Source organism: Dryobates pubescens, chromosome 9, assembly GCF_014839835.1.
Source record: "Dryobates pubescens isolate bDryPub1 chromosome 9, bDryPub1.pri, whole genome shotgun sequence".
Classification (NCBI taxonomy): domain Eukaryota; kingdom Metazoa; phylum Chordata; class Aves; order Piciformes; family Picidae; genus Dryobates; species Dryobates pubescens.
Window position 1 is genome coordinate 4374672 of NC_071620.1, and position 20064 is coordinate 4394735.

The 20064-nt window shown below is 44.5% G+C and overlaps 1 protein-coding gene across 1 annotated transcript in view; it reads right to left on the reverse strand.

Moving 5' to 3' along the window:
• MOCOS (molybdenum cofactor sulfurase) overlaps positions 1 to 20064 on the reverse strand; it is a 237015-nt gene that overhangs the window by 48113 nt on the left and 168838 nt on the right. Inside the window, exon 6 of the mRNA XM_054164233.1 lies at positions 18720 to 18919. Within this exon, the coding sequence (XP_054020208.1) occupies positions 18720 to 18919 (200 nt within the window). The remainder of the gene's footprint in view (positions 1 to 18719; positions 18920 to 20064) is intronic.

Here is a 20064-nt window from a genome sequence, read left to right on the forward strand (position 1 = left end):
GAGCAGAGTAGTTCAGGTTCTCCTCCTGTTAATGATGTTTAATTTTAAATATGTGAATAGGCTCATTCCTGTCAGTAGTGCCAACCACAGGCCTGCAAGTGAATGTCACAGAATCACAGAATCACCCAGGTTGCAAGAGACCTCAGAGATCATCAAGTCCAACCTATCACCACAGACCTCATGACTAAACCATGGCACCAAGTGCCACATCCAGTCCCCTCTTGAACACCTCCAGGCATGGTGACTCCACATGGCAGGACTCTCACCTACAACTGCATCTGCATTGAGCAAGAGGGGACTGGGGCACCTCTCATATCAGCTAAACTCCCCCTTGCTTTCCAAGGATCTGAAACTGCAAATCCTCCTTACAGAATCTGTACCTGTGGGGTTTTGAAGAATCAGCCTGCCCGGTAAGCGATGCCCTCTGACAGGGCAGGGACTAAACTCAAATACCTCCTTGAGTCTTCTACATGTGATGACATGGTCCACCAGTCCCCTGGTGCACTTTTTCCTCATGTTGTGTTGTTTTCCATTGCCAATAATGAACTGGCAGAAATACAATACTTGACAACAAACTGGCATGAATAAATTATGTGAAGGAATAAGAACTGTGTGCAAAGATAATAGAAGCCTGTATGTGCCTTGGAAGGAGACACATACATGCATGTGCTCACAGGATGGCACTGGCAGGATGGCATTGCAGAGAAGAGATAAGGATGGCCACAGTTTCACAACACAGCTAAGACACAACAAAATGACACCAAGGGGATCCTCTTAGCACAGCTAAGAAAATGTGAAAGCACACCAAAGGGTTCTGGGAATGGCCTGTGTTGGTTTTGAAAAGTAACAACAGCAGCTGGTAGTGTTAGCTTGTCAGGTACACCTGGTGTTATTTCTTTAACAATATATGATGAAAATTCATGCTCAGGTGTAGGGGAAAGGACAGGCAGATGGACAGAAAGGTACCAAGAACGCTAGCAACATCCTATCTGTATTCACAGACTTCTAGAACAACCTTTCACAAACTGCATTAATCTCCTTGTGCTCTCATTCCTCTTCTGTAGAGCTGGGAGCTTTGAAAATAACCATGCTGCAGTCTAAAAGCACTCCACCATGCCAGTGACACAATCCTCCTTGCAGGGAGCTCAGGCTCAGCCAAGCATAAAGTGAGAGCTCAGCCTAAAGGTGCAAGAAGGGAAGTGTCAACCATGTCTAAACACTTTCCTCATTGTGATTTTATGCTTTATCTGCCTGAGGTACCAAATTAAACATTTCATCTAACTTTTCTATCTGCCTTAATCTCTATTTGCTAGGGTTTTTTTGTTTGTTTGTTTTTTGGTTTGGGCATTTATAACCATACCTTCACTTTGTACAGGATAACAGCCTAACATATGTAGCAAATACTTTCTGGTATAATTCAGTCTATGTTATGCCTCATATCTTCTGACATCATTAATCTTCTGATGTTAACCTGCATTCTGACACCTCTGAGCTGGGCACAAGGTACTCCACACAAAAATGTGCTGTATGCACAGAAGAAATCCCACACCATTGTAATGCACTAAACATGTTCTGTCCCACTAGTTCAGTTCAAAATGGTTCAATTCTCAAGCAGAGATACAATCAAAACAGCTTCGTATGTTGGACTTGATGATCCTTGAGGTCTTTTCCAACCTTATTGATTCTATGATTCTATGACATATCCATATATACTTGGAAAGGAAAGAATAGAACCAGTCCTGAGATCCCTATTCATGATTAATGCCTTGGAGAACACCCTGTGTTCAAAGCATGTTTCTCAAATCAAAGTTATAGTAAAAGGCATCTGCTGAGACAGTCTATTGTGGGGTCATTAGCTTTGTTTTGTCAGAAGATTTCAGCCTGGGAACAGTGACATTTTCTTGACTTCTTTTTCATTTAGATGGGGAAAAGTTGTCATCCTGGTGTAATGTGGTTTGTCACGGTGCTAGTGACTCAGGGGCGGATCTATCATTCTGTTAATGATGACAAGAAAGGAAAAATGATGACAGATCCTTCACTACTGAATTCATACAGAGTTTGGGCTTATTTTTGCACTATAAAAAAAAAAACAACTAAAAAAAGAATTTTTTTTAACTTTCATTTTTGTTTTTTTAATTGTACAATCATTCCTGGGCCAGCCTTGCTTGTAAAAGTCAGTGTAGTGTAATGAAGTTTCCATGACTGAACTGAAAGGAATTGCTAGATTATTATTATTATTTAATTAAAAAAACCCTGTCAAATAAATTATTACCATTCTTTGAAGCTCTTCACAGAAAGAGAGATTGGCCATTGGAATGTGCTGCCCAGGGAGGTGCTGGAGTCACCATCACTGGAGGTGTTTGGGAAGAGACTGGATGGGGTGCTTGGTGCCACAGTTTAGTTGATTAGATAGTGTTGGATGATAGGTTGGACTTGATGATCTCCAAGGTCTCTTCCAACCTGGTTAATTCTATTCTATTCTATTCTATTCTATTCTATTCTATTCTATTCTATTCTATTCTATTTAACAAAGAATAATTTCATTCTAGCCATCTGACCTAATACCCTTAATAATTTAACACTTTTAATTGTGTAATAATAATAATAATAATAATAATAATAATAATAATAATAATAATAATACCAAACCAGGTTGGAAGAGACCTCCAAAATCATCATGTCCAACCTCTCAACCAATCCAACCCACCTAAACCATGGCACCAAGCACCCCATCAAGTCTCCTCCTGAACACCTCCAATGATGGTGACTCCACCACCTACCCGGGCAGCCCATTCCAATGGGCAATCACTCTCTCTGTGTAGAACTTCTTCCTAACATCCAACCTAAACCTCCCCTGGCACAGCCTGAGACTGTGCCCTCTTGTTCTGGTGCTGGCTGCCTGGGAGGAGAGACCAACATCCGCCTGCCTACAACCTCCTGTAAGATAGTTGTCGACAGCAATAAAGTCACCCCTGAGTCTCCTCTTCTCCAGGCTAAGCAACCCCAGCTCCCTCAGTCTCTCCTCATAGAGCTTGTGTTCCAAACCCCTCACCAACTTTGTTGCCCTTCTCTGGACATGCTCCAGCAAGTCAACCTCCTTCCTAAACTGAGGGGCCCAGAACTGGACACAGGACTCAAGGTGTGGCCTAACCAGTGCAGTGTACAGGGGCAGAATGACCTCCCTGCTCCTGCTCGCCACACTGTTCCTGATGCAGGCCAGGATGCCATTGGCCCTCTTGGCTGCCTGGGCACACTGCAGGCTCATGTTCAGCCTGCATTAACCTGCATTACGGATAGAGATTAATGATACATAAAATTGCATGAACATTAGAGGAATATAGGGAATTGTGGTTCAGGAGAACACAGATAAGTCTACAACTATCTGAAGGGTGGTTGTAGCCAGGTAGGGGTTGGTCTCTTCTCCCAGGCAGCCAGCACTAGAACAAGAGGACACAGCCTCAGACTGAGTCAGGGGAAGTGTGGTGGTTTGAGCTTTAACTGGGAGTTAAGAGCTCAGATGTGGGCAAGGCTGAGAATCTCTCCCCCACTCCCCCCGGCTCCCTCCCAACACAGAGGGGAGGAAAGGAAAGAGCAAATCCACCAAACAATAATTTCGAGTCGGCTTGGAAGTAGAGAGGTAAAGAGTTGTCTTTAAACAATATATATATAACAATAACAGGAAAGGTTCACAAGGGCAAGGGACAAGGATGGATGGAAATGGGACAAAAAAAGAGAATGATACAAAACCAGTCTTTCTCTGAGGAGGCGTGGAGGCAGCAGGGAGAAGGATCAGATCCGACCACATGGCAGAGGAGCAGGAGGGCAGCTGCAGTAGCTCTCATCCAGCAGAGGCAGGAGCCAAAAGGAGAGCTAACAGCTATGATGTCCTGCTTTTTATACCCTAGCTGGGCAGGGAGGGGGGAGTGGAACAGACTCAGCTTCCCAGGGGGAAATGCCCTGCAGGGAGGGTAAAGTACCCGCAAGCCCTCCACCCTGCTTTGGTTTTTTTTGTTCCCAGAGTGGGTGTTAACCCACCAGAGGAAGTTTAGGCTAAAGGTGAGGAGAAAGTTGTTCACAGAGAGAGTTGTTAGCCATTGGAATGTGCTGCCCAGGGAGGTGGTGGAGTCACCATCCCTGGAGGTGTTCAAGAGGGAATTGGACGTGGCACTTGGTGCCATGGTTTGGTGGCCATGAGATGTTAGGTGACAGGTTGGACTTGATGATCTTTGAGGTCTTTTCCAACCTTATTGATTCTATGATTCTATGATAACTTCAGTATTAATTGAATTCTGTTCTCACCAAGGTGATGCACACTTTCCACTGCGAACAGTGACATGTCATAAAGAATCAGTAAGGGAAGGGCAGCACAGAAAATCTACCTGTCCCTTGAATGGGTGCTTAAACTTTCCTTGTATGTATCCTTCAATTTATGTGGGTTTTTTTGTTCCATCCTAGAAATATGCTACTTAGGGACTTTGCTTTTTTCTGTAGTGCTACCACATAGCAAAACAAGTAGAACATAGAACATCTGTTACAGTATTTCAATGAAATAACTATTATTTAGATAAAGCACATCTTTAAATTTGCCATAAGGAGCAATAATGTGTATGGAGCTCAGGCTTATGGAATACAGAATGCTGCTTGCAGCTCTGTCTATAACAGGGGCAGCTGACTTTTAGGAGCCAGGAATATGTTCATCAATGAAGGCACAAAAGCATGAATGTTAATGGTCAGTACACAGCTTAATGTACTCCAACTGTAAGCTTTGGTGATTCTCTGCATCTGATATTTGAAACTATTGTGTCTTGGTCTTTCAGAGTTTAAAGACTACAATGAAATTGCAAAACACATGCAGAAACCTTGCAGCTTTTTTACTGAGTTCAGTCAGTGAGGACATCATAGAATAGAATAGAATAGAATAGAATAGAATAGAATAGAATAGAATAGAATAGAATAGAATAGATTGGAAGAGACCTTCGAGATCATCGAGTCCAACCTATCATCCAGCACCATCTAATCAACTAAACCATAGCACCAAGTGCCCTATCCAGTCCCTTCCTAAACACCTCCAGTGATGGTGACTCCACCACCTCCCTGGGCAGCACATTCCAATGGCCAATTACTCTTTCTATGAAGAGCTTCTTCCTAACGTTCAGCCTAAACCTCCCCTGGATTTTCATCTGCCCCTCAGAGACCCTTTGCATTCATTACTTTTTCAGAGCCTCCTTACTGTGGGCCAAGCTCTGTATTTTACTTCATATCCCAACACTTTTAATGTCAGATCATCTTGATTTTTGACAAACACAAGGTGCTTTACACACTTCCAGACTGTGGTGTCCAGGTTTAATGAAGTGATGTGAATGAAGTTAATCTAAATCCATTTTTAAAGTAAGTTTGGTTTTGTTTCTTTGGTTTTGTTCATTTGTTTCTTAGAGAGAACTTTTTTTTTAAAAGCACAGTTACCTTCCTCAGTGTTCCTTCCTTTAGAGTTGTCACATTGACCAAATGCTCACAGTCAGGTTTTTTTTCTTGGTGCTCTATCTGAGAAATACCATTATAATTTATATATTGCTTTAATAGGAAAATGCTAAGGTGGAGTGTCTTTTTTCTCCTGGTTGTGAGGCATTTCTTTACAACAGTCCCTCTTGGATATCTGGTATTTTACTTCACACTCAGAAACTGGACACCTCCAAAAGAGTATGATGCAGATTGTCATGGTTTGAGGCTGGGTGCCTTTAAGAACCATGAAGTTACAGACCTCCAGGGGCTCGACAGGTCCAGGAGGTGGACAGGGAATTGTAATCTTTTGTTATTTCATTGGCATAAGACCTGCATCTCTATAAAAACAACTAGTGCAACATGTTGTTCCCCCTTTTTCCTCCTTTGCCACTCTGTCTCTCCTTGCTAGCTGCCTCCCTTATCTTTGCATGGGAGCTGGGTCTGCAGCAGCCTGGCTGGGTCCTGAAGGTGGTGATCTGAATTTTAGCTGTGTCACTCAGGTTTGGTAATGGGGAAGGGAGGGGTAGAGAAGCATGGGGGGAGAGGGTGGGGTCCACATTTGAGGCCTGGATTTTTGGCCTGGTTTGGTGGAGGCTGGGGAAACTTTGGCTTACTGGGCTTCTGTGTTAAGCCCAGACTATGGATCTTGTGCATTTTATGTTTTTGCAATGTAGCAAGTAGTTTATGAATGGCACTTCTATTTAAACTTTCCAATTCTATCCAGTCTTTGTGTGGAATGTCTTGCTTAACTCCTTTGAGCAGAGATAGAGATCCTGTCTTACTCTTTCCACTCTGTGTCACACAGCAGCACCAGTGACTTCTCTGCCTTTGCTACGTGACTGACTTCTGCTATCTATTTGCTTCAGAGCCTCTGCAGTGGTCAGCTGAAAGATGAAAGCCTTTTTCTGACTTCAGGTTCCTTTGTAATATGTCTGAGAATGAGGTCTACTGTAGGTAGACACATACAAAGTGAGAGTAAGTATTTCTGAATAGCAGAGTTTTGGATTATTTCTAATTGACTAAGTAGAAAGTTTTCACTAAGAAGGATGGATTCTTCAGGAATCCTTACTGTAGTCATAGAATCATAGAATCAATAAGGTTGGAAAAGACCTCAAAGATCATCAAGTCCAACCTGTCACCCACACCTCATGACTACTAAACCATGGCACCAAGTGCCACATCCAATCCTTTTTTGAACACCTCCAGGGACGGTGGCTCCACCACCTCCCTGGGCAGCACATTCCAATGACTAACAACTCTCTCTGTGAAGAACTTTCTCCTCACCTCAAGCCTAAACCTCCCCTGGTGCAGCTTGACACTCTGTCCTCTTATTCTGGTACTGGTTGCCTGGGAGAAGAAACCAAACCCCACCTGGCTACAACCTCCCTTCAGGGAGTTGTAGAGAGCAATAAGGTCTCCCCTGAGCCTCCTCTTCTTCAGGCTAAACAATCCCATCTCCCTCAGCCTCTCCTCATAGGGCTGTGCTTGAGGCCTCTCCCCAGCCTCATTTCTCTTCTCTGGACATGTTAGAATATACATAGAATAAACCAGGTTGGAAGAGACCTTCAAGATCATCATGTCCAACCCATCAACCAATCCAACACCACCTAAACAACTAACCCATGCAACCAAGCACCCCATCAAGTCTTCTGAACACCTCCAGTGACGGCGACTCCACCACCTCCCCAGGCAGCCCATTCCAATGGGCAATCACTCTCTCTGTATAGAACTTTTTCCTAACATCTAGCCTGAACCTCCCCTGGTGCAGCCTGAGACTGTGTCCTCTTGTCCTGGAATGTTCAAGTGCCTCAATGTCCTTCCTAAATTGAGGGGCCCAGAACTGGACACAGGACTCAAGGTGTGGCCTAACCAGTGCTGACTACAGAGGCAGAATGACTTCCCCACTCCTGCTGGCCACACTATTCCTGATGCAGGCCAGGATGCCATTGGCCTTCTTGGCCACCTGGGCACACTGCTGGCTCATGTTCAGCTGCTGTCAATCAGTACTCCCAGGTCATTTTCTCTCTGGCTGCTCTCCAGCCTCTCCAAACCCAGCCTGTCTGTAGCTCTGATTCAAGCAAGTGCTTCTTATTTGTGGAAGTTATTTTACTGAGTATTGCAAGAATCATTCATGTGACTAAAGGAACTTTTTATAACAGATGATGAAGCATCCCTCCAAAAAAACCCTCAAATTGCATAATCCAATACTGGCAGGTAGTCTCATTCAGAGCAATTTGCTTGTACAATGGATTTGCTCATTACAAGGATTTCACCACATGCACTGGTGGCTGGTTATAAAAGAGGCTTCATGACAATGCTCTCCACAGCCACTGGTAAATTAATTTGCTGATTCGCAACACAGAATTGGAAAGAAAGTAAGCTAGCTCTTTCTGTCATCATAGAATCATAGAATCAATAAGGTTGGAAGAGACCTCAGAGGTCATCAAGCCCAACCTCTCACCCAACCCCTAACCAACTAAACCATGGCACCAAGTGCCACATCCAATCCCTTTGTGAACACCTCCAGGGATGGTGACTCCACCACCTCCCTGGGCAGCACATTCCAACGGCTAACAACTCTCTCTGTGAAGAACTTTCTCCTCACCTTGAGCCTAAACTTCCCCTGGCACAGTTTGAGACTGTGTCCTCTTGTTCTGGTGCTGGTTGCATGGGAGAAGAGACCAACCCCCACCTGATGGACTTTGTTGAAATATTACTTTAATTACATCCATACAGGGGTCTGTACAGTACTTGTGTGTGTGGGACAGGAAGATGTAAACAAAGCAATAGAGAAGGTGGTGCTAAACTATCTTTGTCTTCAAAAGATTCAGATGGTGAACTGAAACTGCACACTGCATACATTCAGAGACAGCTTATCTGCTTTTACCAAGATCAAGAGAAAAAAAGCCCAGCAGAGGATGTCAGAAGTCTAGTCCTTCTGCTGTTACCATGTGGTTTCTTTTCACATTTCTCCTCTGTGTAAAAAGGTTTGTAGTTTAGAGCCACAGTTGGCTCTCGTTACTAAAGAGACAATATTTAGACTCAGTCATTCATCAGAGATTCTTTCATTTGAGCAACTATGTGTATTTTTCTTTTATCTCCTTTTCAGTTTCCTTAGCAACATGCAAGGACACTCCAGAGAAGCAGTGTCAGGCAACAGTCTGGGCTTTCATGGAGCTTTCTAACCTTGACCAGGTTGATCTGTTCAATAGCAGGCAAGTTCAAGAGTACTACCTGACATAGACCTTTGACCCCCCAGAAACAACTCAGCATGCATTTTGCCACTACTTCCTTGGCATGAAGAGGGCTCTTCTATCTAATAACTAGGCATGGTGTTATCACACTGAGGCTCTCAAGTACACCATTTCCTAATGCTCACTCAGTTATCCCCCACCTAGAGAGCTGCTTGTAAGGGCTGGTTTTGAGTGCCTAGTACCACTGGAAGCAGAGATCCAGGTTGTAATGGCATTTCTTGCCAGTTTGAAGCAACAAGGCATCACTTATTGGCAAGCCAGTGTGGTTTGCTGCATTGCTGCTATCTGCATGCTTACCAGACATTTACAGTGCAATTGGAAAGTAACTGGAACCAAGGAAATTAGTGGATGTTCAACAGGAATCCTCACAGCAATATTTTTCTCTTTGTAGTCCTGTTTGCATTCTAATGTGCTGGTCCATCTGCCATCTCCGGCTTCCTGAAATCAATGGCTAAATCAATAGCTAAAATCAATAATGAATAATCACTCCAGCAATATTTAGGTAGCTATTGGGAAGATGGCCAAAAATCCCATTAAGCATGTTAAGAACACTTTTATTTCCCTGAGTCATCACAATAAATATAATGAGTGGATATGCTTCTAAAAGCATTAGTGTGAGTAGCTCAAAGCTGTTGGACCATCCCTGCACAGAATGTCCTCAGATGGAATTGCCAAATGCTGCACTTCTCCACCTGCAGAACTGAATGATTGTTTCACACAAAAAGTAAAGAGTAACAGATGGAAACAAATATAAAAGGATTAAGGTTCGAAGAATGACAAAGATCTCTTGCTTAATACTTCTTGATGAAGATTAATTTCACATAGACTAAATAAAGTAGAAATTATCCCTCATTGTTGCTTAACAGCAAAACACTTTTGCCTGTAGAGACATGGTATGAATTTCCAAATGAGTCCTGATAACTATTACCAGGCTTTGGTCAGATCAAACTGACCTGGTAACAGCATCCTGTGAAATGCCATAGCTCCTCTGCCTATATACTCACTACCTATATACTACTGCTCCAGTGCACTGGAACTTATCTGCTAGGGAAACTGAGGGCACCATCTAAGAGGGAGGTTTAGGCTGGAGGTTAGGAGGAAGTTTTACACAGAGAGAGTGATTGCCCATTGGAATGGGCTGCCTGAGGAGGTGGTGGGGTCGCTGACGCTGGGGGTGTTCAGGGCGAGGCTTGACAGGATGCTTGGTTGCATGGTTTAGTTGATTAGGTGGTGTTGGATGATAGGTTGGACACGATGATCTTGAAGGTCTCTTCCAACCTGGTCTATTCTATTCTATTCTATTCTATTCTATTCTATTCTATTCTATTCTATTCTATGACACAAAAGCCATTGGAACAGGTTGCCCAGGGAAGTGATGGAAGCCTCATTCATGGAGGTTTTTAATGACAGGCTCTATGTGGCTCTGAGCCACCTGATGTAGTGTGAGAGGTCCCTGCCCATGGTGGGAGGGTTGGAACTAGAAGATCCTTGAGGTCCCTTCCAACCCTAACAATTCTATGATTCTTTAAGAAATTCACCCACTACAGGTACTGCACAGTCCCTTTATCATGTAACAATAAATAGTGATGTTAATATGTACTCACCCAGCTGTGTGTATATACAAATGTGTATATCACTTGATAGATTTGTCAATATTTAACATATTTCCATTCCTTTGAGATTAGAATATGTGGGGGAAAGAGACACTAAATCCTTCAAGGCAATGCTCAAAGACTACAGCAGAAGAAGGAGATTTCACCTGGCCATTGTCAGGGCCTGGCTACTAATCTAGGTCTAGCTGAGAAATTTATTAAAACATCAGAGAAGAAAAGGAAGCTCTCAGTGAATCTTTCCTTACATTAATTCAGGGGAGGTTGAGATAGAAGGAAGATGGGTGAGACAGTGGGCAGATGCCATGATAAAAGCAGTCATCAAATTGCATTATAGATTTTTACTGGAGGAACACACACTGGAGGTTATGTGCAGAGAAGTGTTGATTTTTTTTTTCTCCTTGAGAAATGGGTAAAGAAAGATCTTTGAAGTCTAGACCTCCCTTCACTCTGTCTGGGTTGATGAGAGTGAGCCAGGACATGCTAATGTGGGCTCCTAGACAAAGCTGATCGTAATCTATCTAAGCAGGGTTCTCAGTCTTGAGAGGCAAAACTCATCCATATGCAACACTGCAGAAGAGCCTTCCATAGGCAAACCAAAATGTTTACATCCTCTGTCTTTGGCAGCTGATTGAGGTTATAGCAGTTTGTCTATTTACACACAAGTGTGGAGTGGCAGGCAGGCAGGCTGAGACTGCTAATGGACTGATGCTTGTTCCCTTCCTGACAGGATTTTTAGGAGGCATTGCAAGTACAAGGCTGGGGTCAGAGTGGCTGGAGAGCAGACAGGCAGAAAGGGACCTGGGGGTACTGGTTGACAGTAGGCTGAACATGAGTCAGTAGTGTGCCCAGGTGGCCAAGAAGGCCAATGGCATCTTGGCCTGGATCAGATATTGTGTGGCCAGCAGCAGCAGGGAGGCCATTGTGCCCCTGTACTCAGCACTGGTTAGGCCACACCTTGAGTCCTGTGTCCAGTTCTGGGCCCCTCAGTTTAGGAAAGATGTTGAGTTGCTGGAAGGTGTCCAGAGAAGGGCAACAAAGCTGGGGAGGGGTGAGGAGCACAGCCCTATGAGGAGAGGCTGAGGGAGCTGGGGTTGCTTAGCCTGGAGAAGAGGAGGCTCAGGGGAGACCTTATTGCTGTCTGCAACTACCTGAAAGGATGTTGTAGCTAGGTGGGGGTTGGTCTCTTCTCCCAGGCAACCAGCACCAGAACAAGAGGACACAGTCTCAAGCTGCACCAGGGGAGGTTTAGGCTGGATGTTAGGAAGAAATTCTTTGCAGAAAGAGAGATTGGCCATTGGAATGTGCTGCCCAGGGAGGTGGTAGAGTCAAGATCACTGGAGGTGTTTCGGAAGAGACTGGATAGGGTGCTGGGTGCCATAGTTTAGTTGATGAGATGGTGTTGGATGATAGGTTGGACTCAATGATCTCAAAGGTCTCTTCCAACCTGGTTTATTCTATTCTATTCTATTCTATTCTACTCTATTCTATTCTATTCTATTCTATTAATATCTAAGGCTAATTGTTTCTTTTTCTGATAGTTTTACAAGGAAGTGGAATATTGACAGCTTGCTGCATTAATATGAAATCTGCTGTGTCCACTTCATGCAGAATCACAGAACATTAGGGGCTGGAAGCTACCTTGAAAGATCACCCAAGCCAAATTTCCTGCCAGAGCAGGATCACCTAGAGTAGGTCATACAGGAGTGCATCTATGCAGGTCTTGAAATTCTCCAAAGAAGGAGATTCCACAACCCCCCTGTTCCAGTGTTCTGTCACCCTCACAGTGAAATAATTTTCCCTCCTGTTTCCATGGAACTTCCCTATGCCTCAGCTTCCACCCATTGCCCCTTGTCACAGTATCACAGTATCACAGTATAACTAAGGTTGGAAGAGACCCCAAGAATCATTGAGTCCACCCTGTCTCCACAGACCTCATGACTAGACCATGGCACCAAGTGCCACATTCAATCCCCTCTTGAACACCTCCAGGGACGGCGACTGCACCACCTCCCTGGGCAGCACATTCCAATGGCGAATGACTCGCTCAGTGAAGAACTTTCTCCTCACTTTGAGTCTAAACCTCCCCTGGCACAGCTTAAGACTGTGTCCTCTTGTTCTGGTGCTGGTTGCCTGGGAGAAGAGACCAACCCCTTTCTGGCTACAACCACCCTTCAGGTAGTTGTAGAGGGCAATGAGGTCACCCCTGATCCTTCTCTTCTCCAGGCTAAACAATCCCAGCTCCCTGGGATGTTGTCCTGTCATTGGGCATCAGTGAGAAAATGCCTTTTCTTTAATTGTTTTAATCACCATTTAGACAAAAAAAAAACCCAAACTAGTAATTAAAGTGTCAATTAAACTAATGATACATGTAGTACAAGGAAGCTTATTACATATGTAATATCGAAACCAGTGATATCCTTCAACAATCACAAAGAAACATTTCAATTAAAAAGCAATATTAACTGAACTTTCACAATTGTTTCACTCATATCTGATCACTTCTAAACCTTGATGGGTTCTATATCATACATATTGGGACAGGAGACTGCCACAAACAGTGCTATCCCTGGAAGTGCAATCATGATGCAGTTTCATTTGTGTGTCTCACTTTAATGAAATGACTTCATTGGATCTTGAGGGTTGCAGTGAATGTTTTACTCAAGGATGAACCTGAGACTGTGGCTATTTCCTATGTGTACAATTGACCCCGTGTATGTTTGTGTTTAGTGGCACAATCTTGTTAGCTCTGGTAGTTAAACTTCGGTAACAGTGAGAAATGGATTTCAGCAACAGAATCATAGAATTGTTAGAGTTGGAAAGGACCTCAAGGACCATCTAATTCCCACTCCCCCTGCCATGAGCAGGGACACGTCACACTACAGCAGATTGCTCACAGCCACATCCAGCCTGCCCTTCAAAACCTCCAGGGATAAAGGCTTCCACCACTTCCCTGGGCAACCTGTGCCAGTGTCTCACCACCCTCATGGGGAAGAGCTTCTTCTTAACATCCAATCTGAATCTACCCTTTTCTAGTTTGGTTCCATCCCCCCTAGTCCTGTCATCACCTGACACCCTAAAAAGTCCCTCACCAGATTTCTTTAAGCCCCCTTCAGATACTGGAAGGCCACAAGAAGGTCTCCTCGGAGCCTTCTCTTCTCCAGACTGAACAGCCCCAACTCCCTCAGTCTGTCCTCATAGGAGAGGTGCTCCAGCCCTCTGCTCATCCTCGTGGCCCTTCTCTGGTCACTCTCCAGCACCTCCAGATCCTTCCTGTAATAGGGTCTCCAAACTGGACACAGTAGTCCAGGTGGGGTCTTAGCAGAGCAGAAGGGGAGAATCACCTCCCTTGACCTGCTGGCTATGCTTCTCTTGATGCAGCCCAGGATGTGATTGGCTTTCCAGGCTGCAAGTGCACACTGGTGGCTCCCGTTGAGCTTCTCATTCCACAGCAGCCCCCAAGTCCTTTTCTTCAGGGTTGGCCTCAAGCCAGTCCCTGCCCAGCCTATATTGTGCTTGGGATTGCAAGTAAGAACACTTTTCCTCCCAAACTCTGCACAGATGAAAGACACCACATTTTCTCTGCTTTCATTTTTCAGTGGCAGTGTTAAACATGATGTATTTCACATCTCTTTCTCACCCTAAGTGTCATGGACTTAGTTCAGAGTTTTGAATATCATGTAAATTATGTAAATCTTGAAGCTTAAATGTAAGCTTGGTATCCTCTGAAAACACTGTCTACTTATGAAGTCTTTCTTGCCAGTCTCAAATGTCCCAAATAAAATGCTCCAAGCCTCGTCATAGTATTTTATCTGCATTCAGTTAGTGAGATTGTCTTCCACCTGCTGCAAAATGCTAATGTCTAGCCACACTCTGTCCTCTAATGGGCAATGGGCACAAAACACTTCCCTGTCAGAAAGACATATAGAATTGGTTTGATGCCTGGTTATAAGTAATTAATGGGGTATCATCCATAATGGAATAGGATATTCTGCCATTTCTCTTTCAGTGCACAAGCTGAGTGCATTATTAGTAGGTAAGTCAGCTGGAGATGTCATCCAATTTTCCCATTATTAAGATTTCCCAAAAATGTTTTCTGGGAGCCTTCTGAAACTGTGTTCTCCTAACTAACTCCACCAGATTGCATTTGAGGACTGACCAGGGAACTCACTTGAGTGTGCAGATTCATAGAATCATAGAATCACAGAACCAGTAAGGTTGTAAATAGTCCTCAATGATCATCAAGTCCAACCTGTCACCCAACAGCTCATGACTACTAAACCATGACACTAAGTGCCACATCCAAGCCCCTCTTGAACACCAGGGATAGTGACTCCACCACCTCCCTGGGCAGCACATTCCAATGGCTAACAACTCTCTCTATGAAGAACTTTCTCCTCATCTCCAGCCTAAACTTCCCCTGGTGCCCTCTTGTTCTGGTGCTGATTGCCTGGGAGAAGAGACCAACCTCCGCCTGTCTACAACCTCCCTTCAGGTAGTTGTAGAGATTAATAAGGTCTCCCCTGAGCCTCCTCTTCTCCAGGCTAAACAATCCCAGCTCCCTCAGCCTTTCCTTGTAGGAGTACAGGGGCACAATGACCTCCCTGGTCCTGCTGGCCACACTATTCCTGATACAGGCCAGGATGCCATTGGCCTTCTTGGCCACCTGGGCACACTGCTGGCTCATGTTCAGCATACTATCAACTAGTATCCCCAGGTCCTTTTCTGTTTGGCTGCTCTTCAGCCACTCTGTCCCCAGCCTGTATTACTGCATGGGGATGTTGTGGCCAAAGTGCAGCACCCAGCACGTGGACTTGTTAAATATCATCCTGTTGGACTCTGCACATCTGTCCATCCTGGCAAGGTCGCTCTGCAGAGCCCTTCTACCTTCTAACAGATCAACTCCTGCTCCCAGCTTGGTGTCATCTGCAAATTTACTGATGATGGACTCAATCCCCTCATCCAGATCATCAGTAAAGATATTGAGCAGGATGGGGCCCAGCACTGATCCCTGGGGGATGCCACTAGTGCCTGGCTGCCAGCTGGATGTGGCACTGTTCACCACCACTCTCTGGGCTTGGCCCTCCATCCAGTTCCGAACCCAGCACAGAGTGCTGCTGTCCATGCCAGTGGCTGACAGCTTGGCCAGGAGTTTGCTGTGGGGAACGGTGTCCAAGGCCTTGCTGAAGTCCACATAGACTACATCCACAGCCTTCCCCACATCCACCAGGCTGGTCACCTGTGACAGTTTAGGCTGTGCCTTTAAGAAAAGTATGTGGTGTAGATTAAACTATCTAAACCACTACATAACCTGATCATAGAAGGTGATCAGGTTGGTAAGGCAGGACCTGCCCTTCCTAAATCTATGTTTCCACATCTAATCAAGACTGCATACATGGCTAATTCAAACCTAAAATGTGGTAGGAAAGGAAATGTGGTGAATATTTAAGACTATCTTGTAGCATACTTCAAAAAAAGATGTATAGGAAGAAGAGATTCACCTGTACTGTAGTTCTGCCCATCCCATGATGTGGGGTAAATGCTTAAAAAAAATATGTAAAATTTGATATTGACAGGCTACAAAGTAACTGCTTGTCGAGTCCTGTGTCCAGTTCTGGGCCCCTCAGTTTAGGAAGGAGGTTGACTTGCTGGAATGTGTCCAGAAAAGAGCAACAAGGTTGGTGAGGGGCTTGGAGCACAAGCCCTATGAGGAGAGATTGAGGGAGCTGCGGTTGCTTAGTCTGGAGAGGAGGAGACTCAGGGGTGACCTTATTGCTCTCTACAACTACCTGAAGGGTGGTTGTAGTGAGGCAGAGGTTGGTCTCTTCTCCCAGGCAACCAGCACCAGAACAAGAGGGCACAGTCTCAAGCTGCACCAGGGGAGGTTTAGGCTGGAGATTAGGAGGAAGTTTTACACAGAGAGAGATTGCCCACTGGAATGGGCTGCCTGAGGAGGTGGTGGGCTCTCTGTCGCTGGGGTTGTTCAGGGGGAGGCTTGACAGGATGCTTGGTTCCATGGTTTAGTTGATTAGGTGATGTTGGATGATAGGTTGGACACGATGATCTTGAAGGTCTCTTCCAACCTGGTTTATTCTATTCTATTCTATATGGATCTGCTCTTGCATCCCTGTAGACATGTTTTTGTATTCCCCTCATCATCCATTTATTTTGCTTTCCTGGCAGAGGAGTGCTGAGAAATGCCTTTTGCAGCACTCACACATTCTTCCTAGTGGCCAGAACTACTAACTTCCAAGAGCAACACAGCTCTGCCACTGCTGTCACTGAGACAGATGGTGCCTGTTATTGACAGTTTTTAGCAAATCAAGGTCATGTACTGGAACTTGATCTATTGACTTATTCAATCATCAGCAAATGGAAACCAGAAGAATTAAGCAAAACTAGAGTAGTGTAGTTTTTCTGACTTCTGCTGATGAGCAAGTGATCCACATTACCCACTGCCAACACAGTGCACACTCATACATGATTATGGTCATACACCATTGCCTCTTTACTGAAGGGACTGAGGATTCACAAACTTTCATGTCAGGGCTACTCAGTACACCTGATGGATAAAGGCTAGAGAAAGCTGTTGAGGGAGACAGCTTCTAAGGATCTTTTTGAGTTTGAATCTCATTCCTTACACTGATAATTCAATATTATTCAGTGCTTCCTTAGCAATATTAAGATATTAGAAGTGAAGGGAAAAGAGGACTCCTGAGTGACTGAAATATTTTGACATCTGTCACTTTCATGTTACAGCTCCAAGGCAGTCACTGCTCATGGCTTGGATGAGCACAAACTCTGCTGGATAAAGCACTGGCTGGGCAAACAGGCCCAAAGAGTGGTGGTCAGTGAGGTTAAATCCAGCTGGTGGCTGGTCACAACTGGTGTTCCTCAGGGCTCAGTGTTGGGACCACTTCTGTTTAACATCTTTATTGATGACCTCAATGAAGACACAAATTGTGTCATCAGCAAGTTTGCAGATGACACCAAGTTAGGTGGGAGTGTTGATCTGCACCAGGGTAGGGAGGCTCCACAGAGGGACTTGGATAGATTGAATCCATGGCCAATGGTAATGGGATGAGCTTCAACAAGGCCAAGTGCCAGATCCTGCACTTGGGTCACAACAACCCCAAGCAACAGTACAGGCTGGGGGCAGTGTGGCTGGAAAGCTGTCTGGCAGAAAGGACCTGGGGTTCTAATCAACAAGCAGCTGAGTATGAGCAAGCAGTGTGCCCAGGTGGCCAAGAAAGCCAATGGCATCCTGGCTTGTATAAAAAAATGCTGTGTCCAGCAGGAGTAGGGAGGTGACTGTCCCCTTGTACTCAGCTCTGGTGAGGCCACATCATAAGTATTGTGTCCAGTTTTGGGTACTTCAATGCAGGAGAGATGTAGAGGTGCTGGAACCAGTGCAGAGGAGGGCAATGAAGCTGGGGAAGGGTTTGGAGAATAAATCTTATGAGGATCAACTGAAGGAGCTGGGGCTGTGAAATTTGGAAAAGAGGAGGCTGAGGGGGGAACCTCATTGCTCTCTACAACTACCTGAAAGGATGCTGTGGAGAGGCTGGTGCTGGTCTCTTCTCACAGGTGATTAGTGATAGAATGAGAGGGAATGGCCTCAAGATGTGACTGGGTAGGTTTAGACTGGACATTAGGGGAAAAAAAATTCAGTGAAAAAGTGGTCAGGCACTGGAATGAGCTGCCCAGGTTGGTGGTTGAGTCACCAAGCCTGGATGTGTTTAAAGGTGGTTTGGATGTGGTGCTTGGGGATATATGGTTTAGGGGTGAACTTTGTAGAGTAGGGTTATCGGTTGGACTTGGTGGTCCTGAGGGTTTTTCCAACCTGAATGATTCTGTGATTCTGTGATTCCCTTGTCATTGGGATATGTATTACATCTGGCCTGCAGATACTCACAACATGTTGCTATCAGCATGGAAGGAACTAGCCTTCACCTGAATGTTTCTGTGAGTCTGTGGTACAAGTTTTTCTAGTCTTGCTCTTTAGTTACAAATTTTAGAGTACCATAGGGAAGGAATTAAACAAGAAACCAAACTGCATGGTCAATGCACTCTGTTAAAACAGCTCACTTTCAAATTTCCTCCATGTACAGTATTTCATCTCTAAAATACTGGCTTTGGCTATTATGTACTTTGTGCTGGGGTGTAACACTTCTTGGATTCTCTTTCTGCTGCTTTTAAAACAGAGTGCCTATATTGTGCAGAGCTACAAAGAAACAATACCAAAACCTCAGAAGGAACCATTATGTACAAAATATTTCCTGGAGTAGAAAGGACTTACTGCGCATAGGCTTGAAATAGAGACATAACACTCAGTTATGGCAAGAGAAAAACATACCTGTGAAAACCCAATCACCTCTCCACGTTCATCAAGCACATTAAAATTAATGATTGGACCTTGGGTGTCAGGACTGCTGAAATCTGTATTGCTGTAAATACGCACCACGGGAGCCCCATTGGCGTATTTTAATGTAGACAGCACAGTATAGGTGTAGTGAGCTAATGCAAAGGTATGCTGTTTTACTTTCTCCATTCCACCTACAAAAGAGATGTGCACATACATGTCAGAAGTGTCGTAGTTTCAGGCCATGCCTGTAACATTTTTCACAGATCTTGAGCAGAAAAGTAGTAAAATGCAAATAAATCACTACTGGGTGTGAAAAGGAAAACAGAGGTAATTCTAAACAACAACATTGGAGAGATATCTACCATAAGACTGGTTGTACCAGGAAAGTCATTCTGCCCCTGTACTCAGCACAGATTAGGCCTCACCTTGAGTCCCGTGTCCAGTTCTGGGCCCCTCAGTTTAGGAAGGATGTTGAGTTGCTGGAACGTGTCCAGAGAAGGGCAACAAAGGTGCTGAAGGGTTTGGAGCAAAGCCCTGTGAGGAGCAGTCTACAACTACCTGAAGGGACGCTGTAAGCCAGGTGGGGGTTGGTCTCTTCTCCCAGGCAACCAGCACCAGAACAAGAGGGCACAGTCTCAAGCTGCACCAGGGGAGGTTTAGTCTGGATGTTAGGAAGAAATTCTTCCTAGAGAGATTGGCCATTGGAATGTGCTGCCCAGGGAGGAGGTGGAGTCAACAACACTTGAAGTGTTTAAAAAGAGCCTGGATGAGGCACTTAGTGCCATGATTTAGTTCATTAGGCGGTGTTGGGTGATAGGTTGGACTCAATGATCTCAAAGGTCTTTTCCACCCTGGTCTATTCTATTCTATTCTATTCTATTCTATTCTATTCTATTCTATTCTATTCTATTCTATTCTATTCTATTCTATTCTATTCCATTCCTTATCACTGCATTATTTAATTAAGGTGAATTGTATCTAGTTGATCTAAAAATCACTTTAAAGTGAAAACCGATTTATGTGCTCTATAATCAGAATAAAACTGATGCAGGTTAATTCGTACCAGCTGAAGTCTGTCTATGCCATTCACTGTATTTATGTGTGTAGGAAGACATTCAGCACAAAGGATGCTCCCATTCATGACTTAATTCTTCCTATGGTAGAAATATAAAGGCTACCCTGTCAAAGGGGAAACCTCTCTCTTTCTGTGTAATTTTAAGCCCATCACTACTCAGTGTAGTATGCAAAATTCAGAGTCAGTGTGCTGGATAACCCACACATAAATTAACAATGTCAGCTCTTCCACAGGAACTGCATGTGTGCATATGCCTGTTCA